This window comes from Aspergillus welwitschiae, assembly GCF_003344945.1.
Source record: "Aspergillus welwitschiae strain CBS 139.54b unplaced genomic scaffold BDQ94scaffold_35, whole genome shotgun sequence".
Lineage (NCBI taxonomy): Eukaryota > Fungi > Ascomycota > Eurotiomycetes > Eurotiales > Aspergillaceae > Aspergillus > Aspergillus welwitschiae.
Window position 1 is genome coordinate 324575 of NW_020798729.1, and position 17823 is coordinate 342397.

Sequence of the window (17823 nt, forward strand, 5' to 3'; positions counted from 1 at the left end):
TGAGGTACAGCATCGCCACCAAAGTGTACTGACACCCGAATGAATCAAGTGCAAAACTCCTTCTTTCTCATCCCTCTCCAGTTGATCTCCCTGGAAGTTCCCTTCATAAGAAACGCATCTAATTATCTTCCCACCGACACAAACCCCAACACAATCCATGCCAGCAGCATCCAACTTTACATGGGGCTGCACGGCTGCAGACAACCTGCGGGAGGTTCCAGTCTACAAGATCGAGAGAAGTCTCTTCGGATCCTTCACCATCGTCTACAGCTTCATCCCGCTCACCGCGAGGACACTTGGCCATACAGACATTCTGCCAGCAGCATCCCTTGCACGTTCTCTTGCTGCACATGCCTTCGGTGTGGATTATGTCTGCTGAGGTGGGAAGCAGGTCGGTGTCGGGCATGGAGTATCCTGGTTGTTTTATGAAAAGCAATTCGAAGGGAGGAGGTAAGGTCGGGACTCACTCTTGTGCATCATCTCAGATGCTGGTTCTTGTGCTGCGTCGTCGCTATCATCGAAGATGTCGGCATCGACATTGACATCGAAACCAGTGTCAGCATCAATATCAACATCAGCATTAGCATCATAACCGTAAGCATCGATAGGATCATCAAGATCATCTCGCTTATCCATATAACAATACACACAAAGACCCTTACGACAGCACCCACCCTTACAAGTCCGCCGGCTGCACTTCGGAGGCCTGCCTGGGGACTCTATTCCAATAAAAAATAATCATTATTAGCCTATACACCCAATCTAACTCACTTAATAAACCAGAGAATAAGGAAAGCTTACCCCAAGTAGCACCCCCATCACCCCGCTTCGCCATATCATTAGGACAATACGCGAGACAAAGGCCGTGGTAGCAACATCCAGTTCCGCAGTCCCTGTTTGTGTGGCAGACGGGGGCGGTAATATCTAAATTCTCTTCTATGCGGAGGAGGGATTCTGGATGGGTTTTAGTTAGTAGGGTAAATACTATGCGTAAGGTGAGTGAGGTAACTACCATCGACAAGACTGCGGACTAGTTCCGTGTGAACATCATCCTCATTGTGGAGACAATACGCGAGACAGAGACCGTTGTAGCAGCATCCGGTTCCGCAGTCGGAATCCTTGTGGCACAGTGGGTTGTCTGGTAAGTTCAGTAAGTGGTGCCAGGCTAGGTTGTGTTGGTTGGGTTGCTGGGGTGTTGTCTTACAGATGTCTGTGAAGCTTAAGCCATCGGCGGGGATGGAGGCCACTAGGGTGGCGAGGAGGGCCAGGATGAGGGTTAGGTTCATATTGGATGTAGATGGTAGGTTAGGGTAAAGTATGGTTATGGTGAAAGTAACAATGGTATCAGGAGGGAGGAAAGAAGGTTGATGAGGGAAAGAATGGGAGCAATGAAAATGCTGGGCAAGCCATGGTTTTTGAATATAATTGTTGATGTGAATACATGGATATAGAGTGGGTGCTTTAAGACGCGGGGTGCACTACAGTGAAGAGTAACACGGCCATGTCAGTGAAGGCTGTTGATGCATGGATTGAATGCCGTGTGTGAATAGATATCAGGTGGTCATTGTTTGGGTATCAAGCGCATGCAACGGATGTAATGGATAGCTTCTGCAGTGAGATTGTTGATTCAAGATATTTACACAGATTTTTAGTCACACTAGACATAGGTAGTGCTTCTTCGCATTTCCAACAAAAGGAAGCATCGGGAGAGGCAAGGAATTCGTGTGATGGTAGCTACGTAGTACACGCACTTGTCGGAGACTTTATTGATAGTAACGGGGTAGTATGGACTTGATGCTATTTCAATTTCCATTATATGCATTACCTGGTTCATATTTGGTAATTCAGCTCGCATTTAACCTCTATCGTAGTCATGAGTAAAGCTCCATACTACGAACTAAAACATACTTGACTCCTCTGTATTGAAGAATCATGTTCATGGCATTGTGATCATGTCCAGGGTTGCACTATATATCCACCAGGAGCACGCATCTACTAGTATATCATAAAATATGTACTAACAATTAAGCCTCCACCAACAAAACAACTGCTTCATACGGGCGTAGAGACCACTTCTGTCCCGAGAACCGCCCCTTCGCTGCTTCAGCGCTTTCATACGAGTTCAATAGCACATCCTTGACGCCCTTCACGCCGTTGGCAGTAGCATCCCACTCCAATGTCTTCTCAGTCCAGTTAGTGAGAACCAGCGCCTTCTGGTTCTCATATTGACGAGCATACGCGAAGATCTCCTGACTATCCTTATCGACCAAGTCGTAGTCCCCATAGACAAAGATGTCGAGGTATTTCTTGCGCAATCCAAGAACAGCAGCCCAGTAATGGTAGATCGAGTTCAGGTCATTGACCTGCGCTTCAGCATTGAAGCGCACATAGTCCGGGTTGACGGACATCCAAGGCTTTGCGTTGGGACCGGTGAACCCACCGTTTGGTGCACTTGACCACTGCACCGGTGTGCGGCCGTTGTCTCGGGATTTCTTTTGGTATTCCTGACGGGCGCTCTTCTGGGCTTCGATATCATCGGGCCTGTACTTGAGAAGGCTAAAAGAGCAATTAGTGAGCGACCTATCCAGACGTGTAGGGACATGTGCCTACCGATGCCAGTGGTTGAGACAGTCAATGTCCTTGTACTCGTTCATGTCCCATTCAACGGGAACATTTCTCATTCCAATTTCCTGACCCTGGTACACGAACGGCGTACCAGACTGCAGCGCAAGAACCGTCGCCAGCATTTTACCTGCCTCTGTGCGGAACTCCTCCTTTGCTTGTGCATAGCGATCAATCGACCGCGGCTGATCGTGGTTCTCCCAGTAAAGAGCATTCCACCCATCATTGTTGTACATGAACTTTTGCCACGTCTCAAAGAACGCCTTCAGGTCTGTGAGCTTCCAGCTTCCAGGCTCGAATTTGTCGTATGTTCCGTGGTCAATGTCCACATGCTCGAAGTTGAAAATCATGTTGATCTCGTTCCGATCGTAGCGCACAGCGCGGAGCACCTCCTCGGTGTCTCTGACGAAGGGCATCTCACCAACACTGAAGGCATCGTACTCCTTCAGAATCTTCCCCAGGTCTTGGAGATATTCATGTAATCTCGGTCCATTGGCGTAGTACTTGTCTCCCCACTGCCACGGGGTTCGAGGGTCCTTCACAGGAGCATCCGGGAACCGTTGGTCTTTGCTGATGAAATTGATGACATCCATGCGGAATCCATCCGCGCCCTTGTCTAGCCAGAAACGCATGATATCGTGAACCGCCTTGCGGACGGGCGGATGCTCCCAGTTGAGGTCGGGCTGTTCTGTCGCGTAGAGGTGAAGGTAGTATTCACCCGTGTGCTCGTCCCATTCCCAGGCACTACCTACAGCCAGGGTCAGAAAGCTTACTCAAAAAAAAATTGAATGACTTCAAATCAAAGCAAGAAACTCACCCTGAAAATGCGACACCCAGTTGTTAGGCGGGTGCCGGTTACCCTGCTCATCATACCTGGCCGGCTTCCAAACATACCAGTTGCGATACTCATTGTCCTTTGAGCTGCGCGACTGTTTGAACCACTCATTCTGATCACTAGTGTGGTTGACCACAAGGTCCATAAGAAGCTTCATACCCCGCTCGTGGCACCCCTGGATGAGCTTTTCGACATCCGCGACCGTGCCGTACTCATCCGCAATGCTATAGTAATCGGCAATATCATAGCCCATATCCACCTGAGGCGACTTATAGGAAGGACACAACCAAACAATATCCACGCCTATATTCTTGATATAATCCAGCTTCGAGATAATGCCCGGAATGTCACCGATACCATCATCGTTGGAATCCTTGTAGGAAGCAGGCCAGATCTGATAGACGGAGCATTCCTTCCACCAGGCGCGGTGAATCTGGGAGGTGGATTTGGCCATTATGCTGGTGTTTTAGGTGTTTTCTGGTATGTTCGGAATTTTGGTGAGAGAAAAGAGCTGTCATGTCCTTATCAGGAGCTCGAGAGGTCAGAGGGGGCACAAGAAATTGGCTGATCTGCCCCTCGATTGATGGGCACCGCGGGGCAGTCGCTGCTTCATCTCATTCATCGACGCTCGTGCGGAGAAATTCTCGGTGGGTTCGTCACCCACCGGTCGCGCATCGTCTGCCACTCACACCCCACGATGTGGTGGACCAGCTTTTGGGATGGTTGAGAGGACCGGTACGTGGAATGTTCAGGACGCCCACTTCTTTTGCTCCTGGGATGAGAGGTGATGTTCTGAGATACTCCTGGCTAATTAGAATGTCTCCGCACCAGCTCCGGCTCCGGATCGCGTTTATCACCATTCACCACATTTCGAATTCCCCTACACCCTCATTGATACCAACCTTACCAAAGAATTCCAATTCTATTGCTAATTTATACAGATAATCTAGGGATCGCCAAGAACAGTGTGTCCAAAACTGTAGCAATTGTGGCATTCTTGCGCGGCTATAAGTATTTCTAAATAGTAAGGTCCCCACCACTAAGGTACCCCGAGTGAAGTTTAACCGCAGCTTTGAATTGCTCATCTGAGAGTGGTACCCCGTACAGCCAGCATGTTCCGAGCTGCAGATGCTGATGGTGGCCAAAGCTCCGATCAGCCGAGAGGTCCCTGCTATCCTATCCAATGACATGCTTCCATGTCAGCTGTGCAGATGGTAGAAAGCTGGTCATGATGGGCGGGGTCGATGGCGAAGGCGAGCTTGGTAGGAAAGACACAACTTTATCATCAGTCCTTCGCACCACAGGCTGTTGCGATTGCGACGGCTGTGGAACAATTGCAATGGAGTATTGCAAGAGTACCTTCAATCAGTCATAGACATAGTACTGAACGGATTTACGTGGCTGGCCGATACTTGCGAACATAAGCCATTGCTGGTTGGACCTAGCGTGGTAGTGTGAAATTGAACCAAGCTGATGGATGTAACGCAACTTCTTACGTTGCATCAGTATGAGGGACATGAGAATCAAACTGCTGGCATGAAGTCTGTTAACACTCCTCCATGGCAGTTTGTGGTTCGCTGAACTCTCCGTCACATCGCATTGGCTAGTACCATAGCCAACCTGGCATAAATTGCTAAGAATGAAACGCAAACATCCATCGAGTAAGACTGCGGAAAAGTATATACTGTATACCATCGTACATCTACCGCCATCGTCATCCTCATATTCGTGTCAAACAGTCCAGAGCTACAATTGTCCGTAAAACCCGTCCTTGTGTCGTTGTACATATATTCATCAGCCGTTTTGTAGAGGAAAGTGGTCGAATCAAGATCCTCTATTCCAGCCAGTATCGTCTTTCAGTAAATCATATCAGCCATCGCTAGTGATGTAGCTTAGTGCAGCCGCAGAGCACCGTCGCGATCCTCGACATTGTCCAGAGCATCGGTGATGCGCGACCCGTCTCCCTCATAGAGGAATGTGTCGTAAGTGGCAGCTCCGACGATACAACCTACAATGGGGGCAAAGATGGGCACAACGAAGTAATAGTTGGCCGCGGTAAAAACCTCCCTGCCATAGATGAAAGCAGAGAACAGTCTGGGACCGAAATCTCTCGCGGGGTTGATAGCCTGTAGATTTAGTTTCGATCACTGAACTCAATTATCGGAGGAACCTACATAGCCAGTCTGCCAGCCCAACGCAGCTCCAATAGCAGTGAGCAAGAAGAATACCGTCACCTGAGGCGAATGGAATCTGACGGCATTGACCGGATCCGAGATGCTCAAGATGCCAAACATCAGAACAGCAGACCCGAGCAACTCCGAGAATGCGGCCTCCCAGTTCGATTCGAAGAATGCAGCAGGATAAGTTGAGAAGATACCGGCAGAATGGTGTCCACGAGGGCTCAGGATTGAGCCGCCAGGAATGGTGAACTCGGGATCCCAGTCTTTGATGGCGGAGCGGTAGTTGATATACACAATGGCAGCACCAACAAATCCACCAAGGAATTGAGCAAAGAGCTTGCCGGGAAGCTTACGCCATTGTCCGGGAGTGGGACGGACAAGAGCCATGCAGATAGTCACAGCTGGGTTGATGGTTGGACCGGGGTCGGAAAGGTAACCTGAGATGCAGACAGCTGCAGCCCAGGCGATGTTGATCGATAGCCAAGTGCCGTACTGGTAGTCGGAAAGGAGACACTGAGCGACGACGCCATCGCCGATGACGATCAGGAGAGCCGTTCCGAGGAACTCGGCGACATATGGTTTGAGGAATTTTCGCGAGAGGCCAGTGTTGAGAAACATGGCTATTAGGATGTTCGACCTCCGAACGCGTGAATTGGGGAGATTCGTAGGGGTACCGTGGTAGAGATGGACTGTTTTGGAGGTTTGTTGACGGAGAAAACAGAGGGGGGCCAGAGGATGCCCCGAGTGCGGCACGTCATAGCTCACCTACCCTCACCGCCAGTGCTGTGGATTCCCAGGAGAGGAAGGCGCGTTGGAGATAATGTTGGTCACTATGCCTCAGGTGTCAACTATGGCCCCAATAATAGATTGCTGTGGACTGGATGCTTGCGATAAGGATGCTGATTTGTCTACTCCATGCAATTCCCACATATGGTGAGGATCCGCGAAAGTACTAAAAGCCTCGCCTGATTATTCCCTTCATACCCAATTTGTTCGTACAAAGCATAGAAGACCAAGCCTCAGAAATTCACAAACGGATTTTTGACCGACACGCAAGACAGACAAATCCGCAACCCAATAATCCACCATGAAACATTAATATTATTTTGCGTTCCTCGCTTTCTCCGGTTCGGCCAACATTGCTCGGTTCCACCTCGGATCATCCGATTCTTGCACCGGCGCCCACCCAAGCTGGATCTGCATCATCCGTCTTATCAGCTATCTGCCCCACAACGGCATACCACACATAATGGCCAGCAACATACCTGCATCACCTTCTGATCCCAATCCTTCGTGAAGCTCTTAATTTTGCCATCTTGGATCTCAAAGATAGCAGCAGCGCTCCATCTCGCTTTCCGGGGTGGATCCGACTTCTCAATCCCCTTATACGGCTTTCCCGCATGCGATCCTTCGGCTGTATATCGCAGTAGCACATGTCCGTCCTTTGCCCATTCCTGGTCATAACGAACTATATGCAGATCATTGACAGACGCCATGACTTGGGCATGCGAATCGGCATAGTCCATGGGTGTGAGACATCCTGGAAAGGTAGAGGGACTCCAAAACCAGCTGTCCGGGGTGCACAGGTGGCGGACGGACTCGGCACCTTTGTTGTGGGTTGGCGAGTAGGCAAGTGACATGTATTGCTTCGCGACATCGATGTTAATCTACATATAAGTAATTGAATTTAGTCTGGGAGGATAATGGATCAGTATTGGATTAGATACGTGCCTTTTCTTCTGGCGTTTGGGTTGTCGAAACGAAGGGTGGTTGGCCATCTGTCGCAGACATGATTGTTAGTATACGATACAGTGCTAAACCTTCACTACAGATTGTTATAAATGTTAGTTATGAAGTTGAGAGACGAAAGTTGACAGGATGGAGCCCACACCTACCTATATAGTTACTCATATATATTGTCGTCTCTTCAGTCATCATGACGTTGTGTTACCTTGTCCAACTTGTCTCTGGTCTTATCCGATATCCTGACAGCTGAAACTCTATGTTATTCGGTGTACTTATGTAAACAAACCTTCAATCAGTTAGGCAGAATAGTACCCCTGGAACAAAATGGTACATGAAAAGCTACACAATAGTGTACCAAGGGAAGCCTTGCTGACTGGCCACGGAATGATGTCCCCGCCCGTATGACCGCAGAGTCCCAGAGAGTTTCAGCTTTCTGCAATATATTGGATCGTTGCTGGGCTATGTCGTATCCCTGATGATAGCTTCATATAATATAATTCTAAAGACAGAATTTTGAGGTGGACACTCATACTCGTACCGTCAGAAGGGTGGCTCTCGCCATCCTTAATATAACAAGTGACAAGCATACACACGACGGTCACCGGATAATAGTTTTCAAGGTGATCTTCTCTCTCGGGGATATACACTATCGCGACATGTACTGGTGGCGTACTGGCGGCTATTCGGGAAGTGCAGGACCCTGTATACGAATCAGTCCAGCGCGATTGGTTTTATTAACGAGCGGGGTAAGCATCGTCAGGCGTCTCAACTCCATGCCACCTATCTTTAATTGGCGTAGACTACCCCACTCTCATACCCAGCCATGCTATGGTCGATCAAGAACAAAATCGTGCAGTGGCATATTATTAGTTCTCGGAGTTAATGGGTCAGTTGGGGAAGCGAAGGGCGGTATGCCGAGCTATCCGTCCACAATATAAAGTAGTAGGACCTTCACCATATTTGGCAACACAGCATACTTGCAAAGTGTGGTAGGGGATTAAGCCACATCAGCTCTAACAAGATGTTGTACCTGGTACTCGCTCTCTCCGTTCCTGGCTACCTTATTGCTCTCACATGCTACAATCTCTTCTTCCATCCCCTCCGCAGCTTCCCCGGACCACCACTGGCAAAAGTCTCGAAACTATGGAGTAGGATTGGCAATCGGACTGGCCGAAAGTCTGACCGAATCCACGAAGCCCATCTGAAGTATGGGCCTGTGGTACGTATTGGGCCAAATGAGTTGTCGTTCGCAGAACCCGCCGCCGCGCGAGCCATATATACATCGGATGCATCGGTAAAAGAGGAAACCTTTTATGTAAGACCCCTTGAAACTCAATATATGCATGTAAGAGAAGCTTAATATGATATTCAGCGGGCGAAGACTATTTTCCATGAGAACCACCTTTTCTCCACTCGGTAGGTCCGACAGCATGTATACAAGCCATGTACTAATTGTACCAAGGGATGTGCAGGCACACCGGCAGCGACGCAAGCTCTTCGCGCGGGGTTATTCTCAGGCAGCCATGCTAGAGTTTGAGCCCCATATCTCCAATAAAATTGATATGGTTCTCAAGCAATGGAAGGCACGGTTGGTTGATGGTCCAATTGATGTTTATCCCTGGCTCCATTGGCTTGCCTTTGATGTAGTGTGTAAGTACAGATTACCCTGGCTTTGTTCATCACACTTGACTGATATATTGCGGCACAGATCACCTCATGTTTGATGATGATCCAGGCCAAGTTACCTCTGGTAGAAGCCACGAAGTGATGGAATATCTTCAAGCTTGGAAGCCGACCTATATCTATGTAAGTTTGGAAAATTGGTTTCCGGTACCACATGCTGACTTTCATGAAGAAAGAGTTTTTCCCGCAACTAGATCGATGGGGTGTCTATGTTCCGGGCTATGTGGGAGACTATTTTAGAAAGGTCCAAGCATGGAAGAACGTAAGTAAAGCTCACCGGAAGTTGTGCTGATTTCTTCAACAAGAGCTGAAGATGACAGTACTCTGTAAATCTAATCCAAAGAAGCCGTGAAAGGGGCACAAAGACACCATTTTTACGAGCGGCATTGAATGGCGACGAGGATGCCTTTCTCGGAAGGCCCTTGACCAACTCGGAGTTGGCAGAGGAATGCATGGGCGGGATGTATGTTCATCACGATACCGCAAAGTGACTTTCAATGACGTTTATTTCAGGTTCGCAGGAAGCGGTACCACCGCTAATACATTTGCATTTCTTCTCTGGGCTTGTCTGCGCAAGCCAGCTGTTGTGGCCCGGCTTAAGGCTGAATTGAGAGAAGCGTTCCCAGATCCTTCCATTGTGCCAGACCATCGGGTAGGCATTGTTTGTATTGAAGGACTGCAGATTCTGTTCGCTAAATCGCATCCAGACGTGCTCCGCTCTGCCATATCTTCAAGCCGTTATTTCAGAAGCCTTCCGTCGCTACCCCGCTGCTATTGCTATCCTACCTCGAACTGCAGTTAGAGACACAACCATTGCGGGTGTGCCAATCTCCAAAGGGGTCAGTTTCACCTAGCATGCATCTCCGCATCACAGTACTCACATACAGCAGACTGTTGTAGGCGCACAAAATCGAACAATTCATTTCGACGAGAAAGCTTTCCCTGACGCTCAAGACTTCCGACCGGAGCGCTGGCTCGAGAAGGAAAATGAGGCCCTGCGGAAGGAGGCTTTGGCCCCCTTCTCCCTTGGCCCCAGAAAATGCGTAGGTCTCAAGTGAGTGACTCTAGGAATCCCCGTTTACTCTAATACGTACTTATGAGAACAGCTTGGCGCAAATGGAGCTCAACAAATTAACTGCCGCTTTCTTCCGTCGGTTCGATGGGGAAGTCGATGGTAGCATGGGCGAGGAAGATATGCGAATGTATGATACTTTTACTGCTTCACCCGCTGGAGGAAGGCTACTGGTTCGTTTGCGTGAGTCGGTTTGATGTCTCGGAGTTATCGGAGACTGCTAAGTACCATTGCATACCTTTCATGTTCTGTCAATGGGCTTGCATCTCAGGTTGGTGATTGCAACTGGGCTAGATAAACATCATTATCAACTTCCGTTAGTTGATGTGGTTCTAATCCATTCATTGTATCAGACTATCCCCTCGTCTATATACACGCCAAAATCAAAACCCCCCCCCCATCAACCCACTTAAGTCTTATACACTGGATCTTCTGGCAACTCCACCCCCCAGAACCTACCCATCCTCTCCCTAAAAAGCTCATAGCACGACCCCATACGAAGAACCTTCATCTCCCCAAAATCCATCACAATCGACGCCCTCCCATAAACATGATACCTCTGCAACCCATAATCAACAATCAAATCCGCGACCTCTATAATCTCCTCCTCAATATCCTCAACGAGGAACTTCTGCCCTCTCCCACTTAGATTCGCACTAGATCCGACCATCACCTGCCCAGCCTCATAGTTCAGCCTACAAATCTCCCGTAACAGCGAGCCCCCACCCACGAACATTGCTATCGTGTCATCCTTGACCACGTTGGCTAGCGTTTTCGGTGTAAATTTGGCCAGAATGGGATGGTCCGCTTTATAAGGAGCCACGATGCCTAAGCCCATATCGAGGTCATGAGTGAGAACGCGCGTCATTTCGAACCTCTCGGGTTCGAGAACGTGTAGTTCATGATGCAGCTCGTAGGATCCGATTAGACCATGGGTGTGTCCTGGCTGACGTCGTTTCGCGGAGAAAGCTCGCTCGATGGCCTCGACGGACGAGGCTAGGAGGCCGTAGCCGATTTCTGTGGGGATGATGGCGATGCCTCCAAGTTGGAGAACATCGAAAACGCGCTGGGCGTCGGAGGTGGTGTTGGGGAAGTGGCCAGGTAGGGGGATTGTTTTGGTTTTGGGGTTTGGAGAAGCCATTATGTTATTTCAAGGAATTTGAAGTCACGAGGAAAGGAGATTCTAGGATTATTTCCGTAATTGCGATTGTGGCGGGGTAGTATTCTGCCGTATATTCTATCGCTGATCACCACCTCTCAGACCTCTGTGCCCGCACTTGCCGGTCAGATTTTAGCAGGGAATTGGGTACAAACTTGATTTCTGCTTATCCGCGGGACATTGAGATTCGGTTGATGTTGCGGTGAGCAAGTACTGCGAATTTTTGAGGCTTTTGTAAGGTGGAAAATACGTCTGTTTTACGATTTTCATTCTATATCTCAAGATGCAGAGTCTTGTTTGTATGGGTCTATCGAGTTGCATTGTTCTGCAGCCACTCCCTTGACTTTCTCCGCGGCAATTAGCAGGGGTTCCCCTACGCTAGCTCGGGCTTGCTCCCTTAATGCTGGCTGGATTTCCACTAACCGAGAAGCCGTGTATTTGCTACGCTTGCTTCCCCTTCTCTATTTGTCTCTATCATTGCAATTCACCAAGTTATTGACGAGATAATGCTCGCTACTACTCGTAACCCCTGTCGCAATCAGGAGCTCCAAACAATATTGTCACTCAGTCTGGCTCTGGTGGAGTATCTTTGTGCGGGGCGGGCTTCCCGATGATTTGCCGTGGGTCTCGATTCACCATAACGCTTGTGATGAGACTGAGCATCTTCTTGGCGGAAGTGATTATTTGAGGCTACATGAACCTAATTTCCATCTTCTGTATAAAGAAGAAATTGGGAGGAAGAGCAGGATCAACTATTCAGGTCCGAGTTCGAAGGAATCCGACTGCGTGGCAAGCCCATCATCACCATAGTAGGCAAGCTGAGTGGGTATATATTCCTTCTCGTTATCTTGAAAGATGGTTATGGGGTCGACGCAAACAATATCAGACGTCCATGGACAATGGCTATGAAGATCTGACTTGGAGGCCTGGACAATGACCAACGGAAGAAACTAAATGATGAACGGGCTAGCGCATTATTAAGCCAAGCTGTCCAGGATCGGGGCCAAGCGACAACATTGCAATTGCTGGATGTGATAGGACATGGTCGAGCAGCGCGATAATGTAACTGCGAAGGCTAAGAGAGGGGCTCACTGATCGACCTTCCGCGAAAATTCTGTGCTTTTGTGCATGCCACAATTGTGATCATACAGGCTTCCCTGATAAATTGATGCCCCCAAATGCGTTGCCGGCGTCTAGCGCAAATCACTAGCGCCTTCTGCCCCCGTCCTTTAAACATCTGTTGCACCCACAAACTATAACACCCATCCCACAGCCTAACGAAAATACCGATTAGCCATGGAGAAGAACTGTCGAAGGAGGAGATCCAGCAAAAAGAGCACGACGGGTTGTCGAACCTGTCGGTAAGTGGACCCTCAACGTTCCAGATCAGTCATCATCTGATTTACTTCAGATTGCGCCATGTAAAATGTGATGAAACTCCAGGCATGTGCCAGCGCTGCACATCCACGGGCAGAAAGTGTGATGGATATGACGCAGAGCGACTACCCAACCGACGAACTACTGCCACATTGACCGAGTTAGCACCTGATATTGCTCGTCGCTTTAGGTGGAAGTTGACTTCCGATGAGCAACGTTGTATCTCATTCTTTCAGAACCGAATTGGACCATCCATAGTCGCCTATTTTGACTGCGTTCTGTGGCAACGGCTTGTCCTCCAACTTAGCCAGGTCGAGCCGGCTGCCTTTCATGCGCTTGTCGCGTTTAGTGCTGTCTATGCAGATTATGAAGCCAGAGGTATACCTGTTGATAAGGATGATATGGATAATACTCTGCAACGATTTGCACTCGACCAATGTGCGAGAGCGTACAGGTGGCTGAACTCACGCTCTGCTTCCCAGGATCCCGGGTTCCGCGATATCATGCTAGTATGTTGTGTGCTATTCATCATGGTAGAATGGATGCGCGGACTGTATGACACTGCCACCATACACTTGAAGAACGGGCTCCGAATACTGGAAGATGACCAGACCTTGACGGCAGCAACTGCCGCATTCAGCTCCGTCTTTGGGCAATGTCTAGGCGAATCACTTGCCTCCCTGAAAGTCCAATCTACTTATTTTGGCATTGAAGAGCCAACACAACCACAATCTCCGAAGAGCTCCACCCCTGGGACCCCAGTTCTCGACGATAAGGTTTTTCACAGCCTTCTCGATGCGCGTCTGACGTTTGAGCCCTTGATGGGCGAGATTTTTCAATTTCATTTATTCACCTCCCGCCTCTCCGAGGAACACATCAGTCTCAACTACAGTCAACTATCCGACATACAATTCGAGCTCTCCTCCCGACTGAACCGATTCTCCATCGCACTTGAGTCCTTCCGCCTATCTTCCTTCCATCAACTCAGCCACAATGCTCAACGAAGCCTGCACACCATGCAGTTGCACCAACAAGTACTTTCCATTGTCGTACATGTCTCCCTCATCGCCAACGAACACGATACTTTAGACTTCTATAGTTCCTCTTTCGAGCACGCACTGTCTCTTGCAGAATCTATCATCGCTAGCTTTGCTGACCGTCCTAGTGTCTGTCTTGACATGGGCGTCATCCTCCCACTCTCCTTCGTTGCGATAAGATGCCGCAAGCCCGATATACGTGCGCGTGCATTGGAAGTCCTTCGCTCCTGGCCGCATCGCGAGGGCCCCTGGGAATCCTCTTTCATCGCCGACTGTGCTTCAAGACCATGGAACTCGGGAGATCCGTTTCTAGCTATGCTGCCTTGAACGTATACGGTAGCCTGGCTATGATGTATCAAAATTCACCGAGCAGGCATGGAAAATTGTACATGCATTTCGATCAAGAAAGCTTCCCGAACGGTTGGCCTCTTTCATATTAACTAAGTAAATCTTGATAGCCAATGACTGTCGGAGCTACATCCGAGGAAGACAATAGGAAACAAGATGTGCAAATGCTTGGCACATTAAGGCTAATACCTCTTGCAGTAATCCCAGGCTATAGTAGGTGTCAGATAGATGCAAGATTGTAGCCTATTTAGGAAATTCTCCGATGAGCTTCCGCACCTGGACAAGAATCAGACAATTCCCGGTTAAATCCAGACTTCATTCCGGGAAAGATGCCGATCCCTGCAGCACGGATGTAACATTAATTTGTGGAGTGGTGTAGAGCGCAGGCTGGCGTGAATAAAAGGAGATGGGTTAACAATAAATCGAAATACCAAGCCCTACAGTAGGTAATCTTCAAAATGAACCTCCTGTTGTGCATCCTTCCATTGTTATTACCCTTCACACATGCCACAACTTTCTCCACCAAGCATTTCACTGGCGTTCTTGATGATGACTCTGGAGTACTAAAATCACTCACATCATCGTTGGATCCATCCTTCGACTTCTCCCCCTACGATGTCTTCGCCAATCGCAGCGGCAATGGTCACTGCCACACTGGGGACCTGACTCTACGCTACCGAGTTGGCAATGCCAACTCGTGGATCGATGCAGACACTGTGAAGGATCGTGTTTCTCTTACTAAGGGCAATTCTTCAAAAGCCATACTATCGTCCGATCTTGACCAGACGATCGGGGACGTTACCAATGACCGTTTGTTCATCACCCGGAACTGGATCGAGTACCAAGGAGACTTGGCCGTCAACTTCACCCTGAGGAATGGAAACTCTCAACCCATCGAGATCGGCAGCCTTGGCTTTCCTATCGAGTTCAACAGCATATTCACGGACCGGACAGCAGTTGAAACAAGAGAGAAGTGTGTCCTGGTGGATCCTTTCATCGGCCTCCAAGCCGGTTATGCGCAGGTCACTAGGCTGCTCGGACAGGGTCCGCACCTCGTCATTACTCCTCTAAATCTCGATACAAAATTTGAAGCATGGAGGTTTCTCACAGAGGACACTGATACCTCTCTCGCTTATCAGAGTCAAGTGTTCGAGGGCAACTATGAGTGGCAGGTTTACTCCAAAGCTTATGCAGAACAAGAATGGAAGGGCGTTGAGCCTTGGAATCCGCCAACCTCGTTGACCTTGTCGCCAGGCGAATCGATCTCTTTCGGTCTGCGTTTTACGGCCGTTTCAACCGTCGATGAAATCGAGCCTACTGTTTCTTCGCTCGGGCATCCGGTTGCTGTTGGGATTCCGGGATATGTGTTGACTCAGGACCTTGAAGGGCGATTATTTGTCAACACGACGCTTAAACCTGACTCCGTGGATGCTTCCCCGGATGGTTGTATCTCGGCCACATCTTTGGACCTGAGGAGCAGTACCTGGATTGGATATAAGTTAGTACCGAACAAGGACACTTTCGGCAGATGCAGAGTTGAGATTGTATACGACACGGGCTTAAAGCATGCTTTGCATTACTACATCACAGATGCTGGACCCAGTACTCTCTCCAATGCTGGCCGTTTTCTGGAAGAAAACCAGTGGTATACGAATACTTCGGATCCATTCGGGCGCGCTCCTTCCATCATCACCCACGACCGATCTGTGAACGGTCCAGTACTCCAGGATAACCGGGTATGGATAGCAGGTCTAAGCGACGAAGGAGGTGCCGGATCCTTTGTTGTCGCTGCAATGAAGCAGACAATTCAGCCTGTTGCATCTGAAGTTACCAAGCTGGAACAGTTCGTCAATGAGACCGTTTGGTCCCGATTACAAATAACCAACGGATCTACCGAGTACGGTGTCCGGAAGAGCTTGTTCTTTTACGATCCAGACGTCATGCCAGATTACAATTATGATCCTGATATCTATTGGGCTGGGAGTTGGGATAAGGAAGCCGCTTACCTGATTGACAGAGCGTATGACTACGTTCATGTATCATGTCTTTATTGGGGTTTATACCGCGCTGGTCGGATCGCCCCGAGTGTATTGACTCTACGGCCCCCGCAGTGGTACTTGTTGCAGGCATACAAAACGTAAGTCTCCGTCGCAAGGCATTGAAAGCATGCTAATAGGTGCAAAAAGTGTTCTATTCACATTCGGGTCGCAACCAGATGGAAGCCAGAATACATATTATGGTGACCTTGGGTTAATGGGAGAAACGATGTGGATGTATCTGCTAGACGATCTCAAAGCCGAGAACTACACCTCCGAAGCAACAAAAATGGAAGATATCATGCGCAGTCGTGCCAAAGCATGGTCCACACAAGAAGACCCTTTCGGCAGCGAGCAAGCCTGGGATTGCACAGGACAGGAGGGTGTATACTTATGGTCCAAGTATGTCCGAACCAACTATTCCTCTCCAACAATTAACTAACACCTACCCTTAGATACTTCAACTACAGATCCACGGCACAAAAGACCATCGCCTCCATCAGAGGATACATGCCCACCGTAGCCCACTGGGGATGGAACGGCAACGCTCGGCGGTACTGGGACTTCACGTATGTCCTTCCTCGTTCCCAGACTCCTCTCGTACCAATCCCAATTCAACATTAGTACCCTAACATTATCACAGAACAGCAGGAAAACTCTCCCGCATCGAACGCCAAATCCACCACTACGGCTCAAGCCTCAACGCGCTCCCCATGCTCGATAACTACCGATCCCTCACCAACCCCACAAGCCAATCAAGTCTTTACGACCTCCGCATCGGCTATGGAGGTAACCAGGGCCCAACGACCAACGTCGCAGACGACGGCTTCGGATCCATGTCTTTCCACTCTTTCCCGGAGACATTAGCCTGGGACGACTACACAGGCGACTATGGACCCGGATTCCTTGGTCAGGTACTCGGTGCTGTGACGGTTTTGCTGAAGCATCCTGAATTCGGATGGGTGAGTTTTGGAGGAAATGTTGCGGCTGCTGGGGGGAACGGTACTGTTGTTGTGCAGCCACGCGATACTGTTCGGAGGAGGGTGTATCTGGCGGATCTGGGACTGGATGTTTCGATTGATGCGGGTGCGATTTCGGAGGTGAGGGTTTTGTATGGTGAGAGCAGGGTGGAGGTTGATTTGGTTGATCGGGCTGATGGCTCCGAGGGAGTGCCTGCTACAAGGGCTGCGGTGGGGTATTCTGTTACTACTGCGGCTGGGGCGAAGGCAGTTCGGTTGCAGACTGGTGGGTTGACGAAGGGGAGGTATGGGTGGGAGGTGAAGTATGAGTCGGGTAAGGGGAAGGTGGTGTTTGAGTGGTAGATGTATAAGATGATTATCAGCGAACTCTCTTCAACTGAGAAAATCCTGGATGTTGAGTCCAAGCTTGAAGGGAAGAACAGACTGAAAATCAATCAGCCATAACTTAGTCGCTAGACATCTATTCCAGCCGCAGAACCCACACAATTCCTTCTTCCCACCTCAAAAACTCCCTTAATGTATGGACTCCGAGCTCTTATCTCCTTCCCCCATATAAAAACAGTCTACAGAGCAAGCTCCAGAACCAGAGAAATGAACCCCAAAAGCGAACTAGCCCAATGTGATCCCAAATGACTACTGTTGTGGTGAATGACTTCGTCGGTTCCAGCCCAAGTACGAATAACATATACCATTAATTGATTTAATAAAGGGAATTTCACAAAGGAATAACGTATGCCCATACGAGTAC

General features: G+C 49.1%; 8 protein-coding genes across 8 annotated transcripts; 3 read left to right on the forward strand and 5 right to left on the reverse strand.

Annotated features, from left to right (window-relative positions):
• Positions 1-118: 118 nt before the first annotated feature.
• On the reverse strand, positions 119-1286 carry BDQ94DRAFT_161940 (uncharacterized protein; the record flags this gene model as incomplete). Its single annotated transcript, XM_026769465.1, has 5 exons — positions 119-414; positions 468-719; positions 802-954; positions 1013-1138; positions 1205-1286. 5 exons carry the CDS (start codon positions 1284-1286, stop codon positions 119-121), a joined length of 909 nt encoding a protein of 302 aa, XP_026622723.1.
• Positions 1287-2024: 738 nt separating this feature from the next.
• Positions 2025-3911, reverse strand: BDQ94DRAFT_161941 (alpha-glucosidase; the record flags this gene model as incomplete). Its single annotated transcript, XM_026769466.1, has 3 exons — positions 2025-2556; positions 2611-3370; positions 3440-3911. 3 exons carry the CDS (start codon positions 3909-3911, stop codon positions 2025-2027), a joined length of 1764 nt encoding a protein of 587 aa, XP_026622724.1.
• A 1438-nt stretch (positions 3912-5349) lies between these two features.
• On the reverse strand, positions 5350-6255 carry BDQ94DRAFT_161942 (aquaporin-like protein; the record flags this gene model as incomplete). The annotated part of the gene is made up of 2 exons (XM_026769467.1): positions 5350-5583; positions 5632-6255. The coding sequence occupies 2 exons, from the start codon at positions 6253-6255 to the stop codon at positions 5350-5352; spliced, it is 858 nt and encodes a 285-aa protein (XP_026622725.1).
• Positions 6256-6535: 280 nt separating this feature from the next.
• On the reverse strand, positions 6536-8227 carry BDQ94DRAFT_150237 (uncharacterized protein). Its single transcript, XM_026767543.1, has 4 exons — positions 7545-8227; positions 7369-7415; positions 6903-7304; positions 6536-6834 (listed from the first exon to the last, which is right to left on the reverse strand). Exons 1-4 carry the CDS (start codon positions 7573-7575, stop codon positions 6739-6741), a joined length of 576 nt encoding a protein of 191 aa, XP_026622726.1. The 5' UTR covers positions 7576-8227; the 3' UTR covers positions 6536-6738.
• A 139-nt stretch (positions 8228-8366) lies between these two features.
• Positions 8367-10516, forward strand: BDQ94DRAFT_150243 (cytochrome P450). The gene is made up of 10 exons (XM_026767544.1): positions 8367-8698; positions 8756-8799; positions 8846-9033; positions 9092-9189; positions 9239-9328; positions 9387-9529; positions 9580-9718; positions 9774-9905; positions 9957-10120; positions 10173-10516. The coding sequence occupies exons 1-10, from the start codon at positions 8405-8407 to the stop codon at positions 10333-10335; spliced, it is 1455 nt and encodes a 484-aa protein (XP_026622727.1). The 5' UTR covers positions 8367-8404; the 3' UTR covers positions 10336-10516.
• A 31-nt stretch (positions 10517-10547) lies between these two features.
• Positions 10548-11279, reverse strand: BDQ94DRAFT_173715 (L-threonylcarbamoyladenylate synthase; the record flags this gene model as incomplete). The annotated part of the gene is made up of 1 exon (XM_026772215.1): positions 10548-11279. The coding sequence occupies one exon, from the start codon at positions 11277-11279 to the stop codon at positions 10548-10550; it is 732 nt and encodes a 243-aa protein (XP_026622728.1).
• A 1314-nt stretch (positions 11280-12593) lies between these two features.
• BDQ94DRAFT_182236 (Zn(II)2Cys6 transcription factor domain-containing protein) lies at positions 12594-14212 on the forward strand (the record flags this gene model as incomplete). Its single annotated transcript, XM_026774092.1, has 2 exons — positions 12594-12658; positions 12709-14212. The coding sequence occupies 2 exons, from the start codon at positions 12594-12596 to the stop codon at positions 14036-14038; spliced, it is 1395 nt and encodes a 464-aa protein (XP_026622729.1). The 3' UTR covers positions 14039-14212.
• Positions 14213-14517: 305 nt separating this feature from the next.
• Positions 14518-17487, forward strand: BDQ94DRAFT_182239 (uncharacterized protein; the record flags this gene model as incomplete). The annotated part of the gene is made up of 4 exons (XM_026774093.1): positions 14518-16196; positions 16246-16497; positions 16551-16664; positions 16739-17487. 4 exons carry the CDS (start codon positions 14518-14520, stop codon positions 17415-17417), a joined length of 2724 nt encoding a protein of 907 aa, XP_026622730.1. The 3' UTR covers positions 17418-17487.
• Positions 17488-17823: the final 336 nt, after the last annotated feature.

Coding starts and splice junctions, on each gene's coding strand:
- BDQ94DRAFT_150243 (XM_026767544.1), top strand. CDS start 8,405: ATGTTGTACCTGGTACTCGCTCTCTCCGTTCCTGGCTACCTTATTGCT. Junction 8,699..8,755: donor TAAAAGAGGAAACCTTTTAT/GTAAGACCCCTT, acceptor TATGATATTCAG/CGGGCGAAGACTATTTTCCA. Junction 9,530..9,579: donor GAGGAATGCATGGGCGGGAT/GTATGTTCATCA, acceptor CGTTTATTTCAG/GTTCGCAGGAAGCGGTACCA.
- BDQ94DRAFT_150237 (XM_026767543.1), bottom strand. CDS start 7,575: ATGATGACTGAAGAGACGACAATATATATGA. Junction 7,416..7,544: donor AGAGACGACAATATATATGA/GTAACTATATAG, acceptor TGTCTGCGACAG/ATGGCCAACCACCCTTCGTT. Junction 7,305..7,368: donor CCCAAACGCCAGAAGAAAAG/GCACGTATCTAA, acceptor ACTTATATGTAG/ATTAACATCGATGTCGCGAA.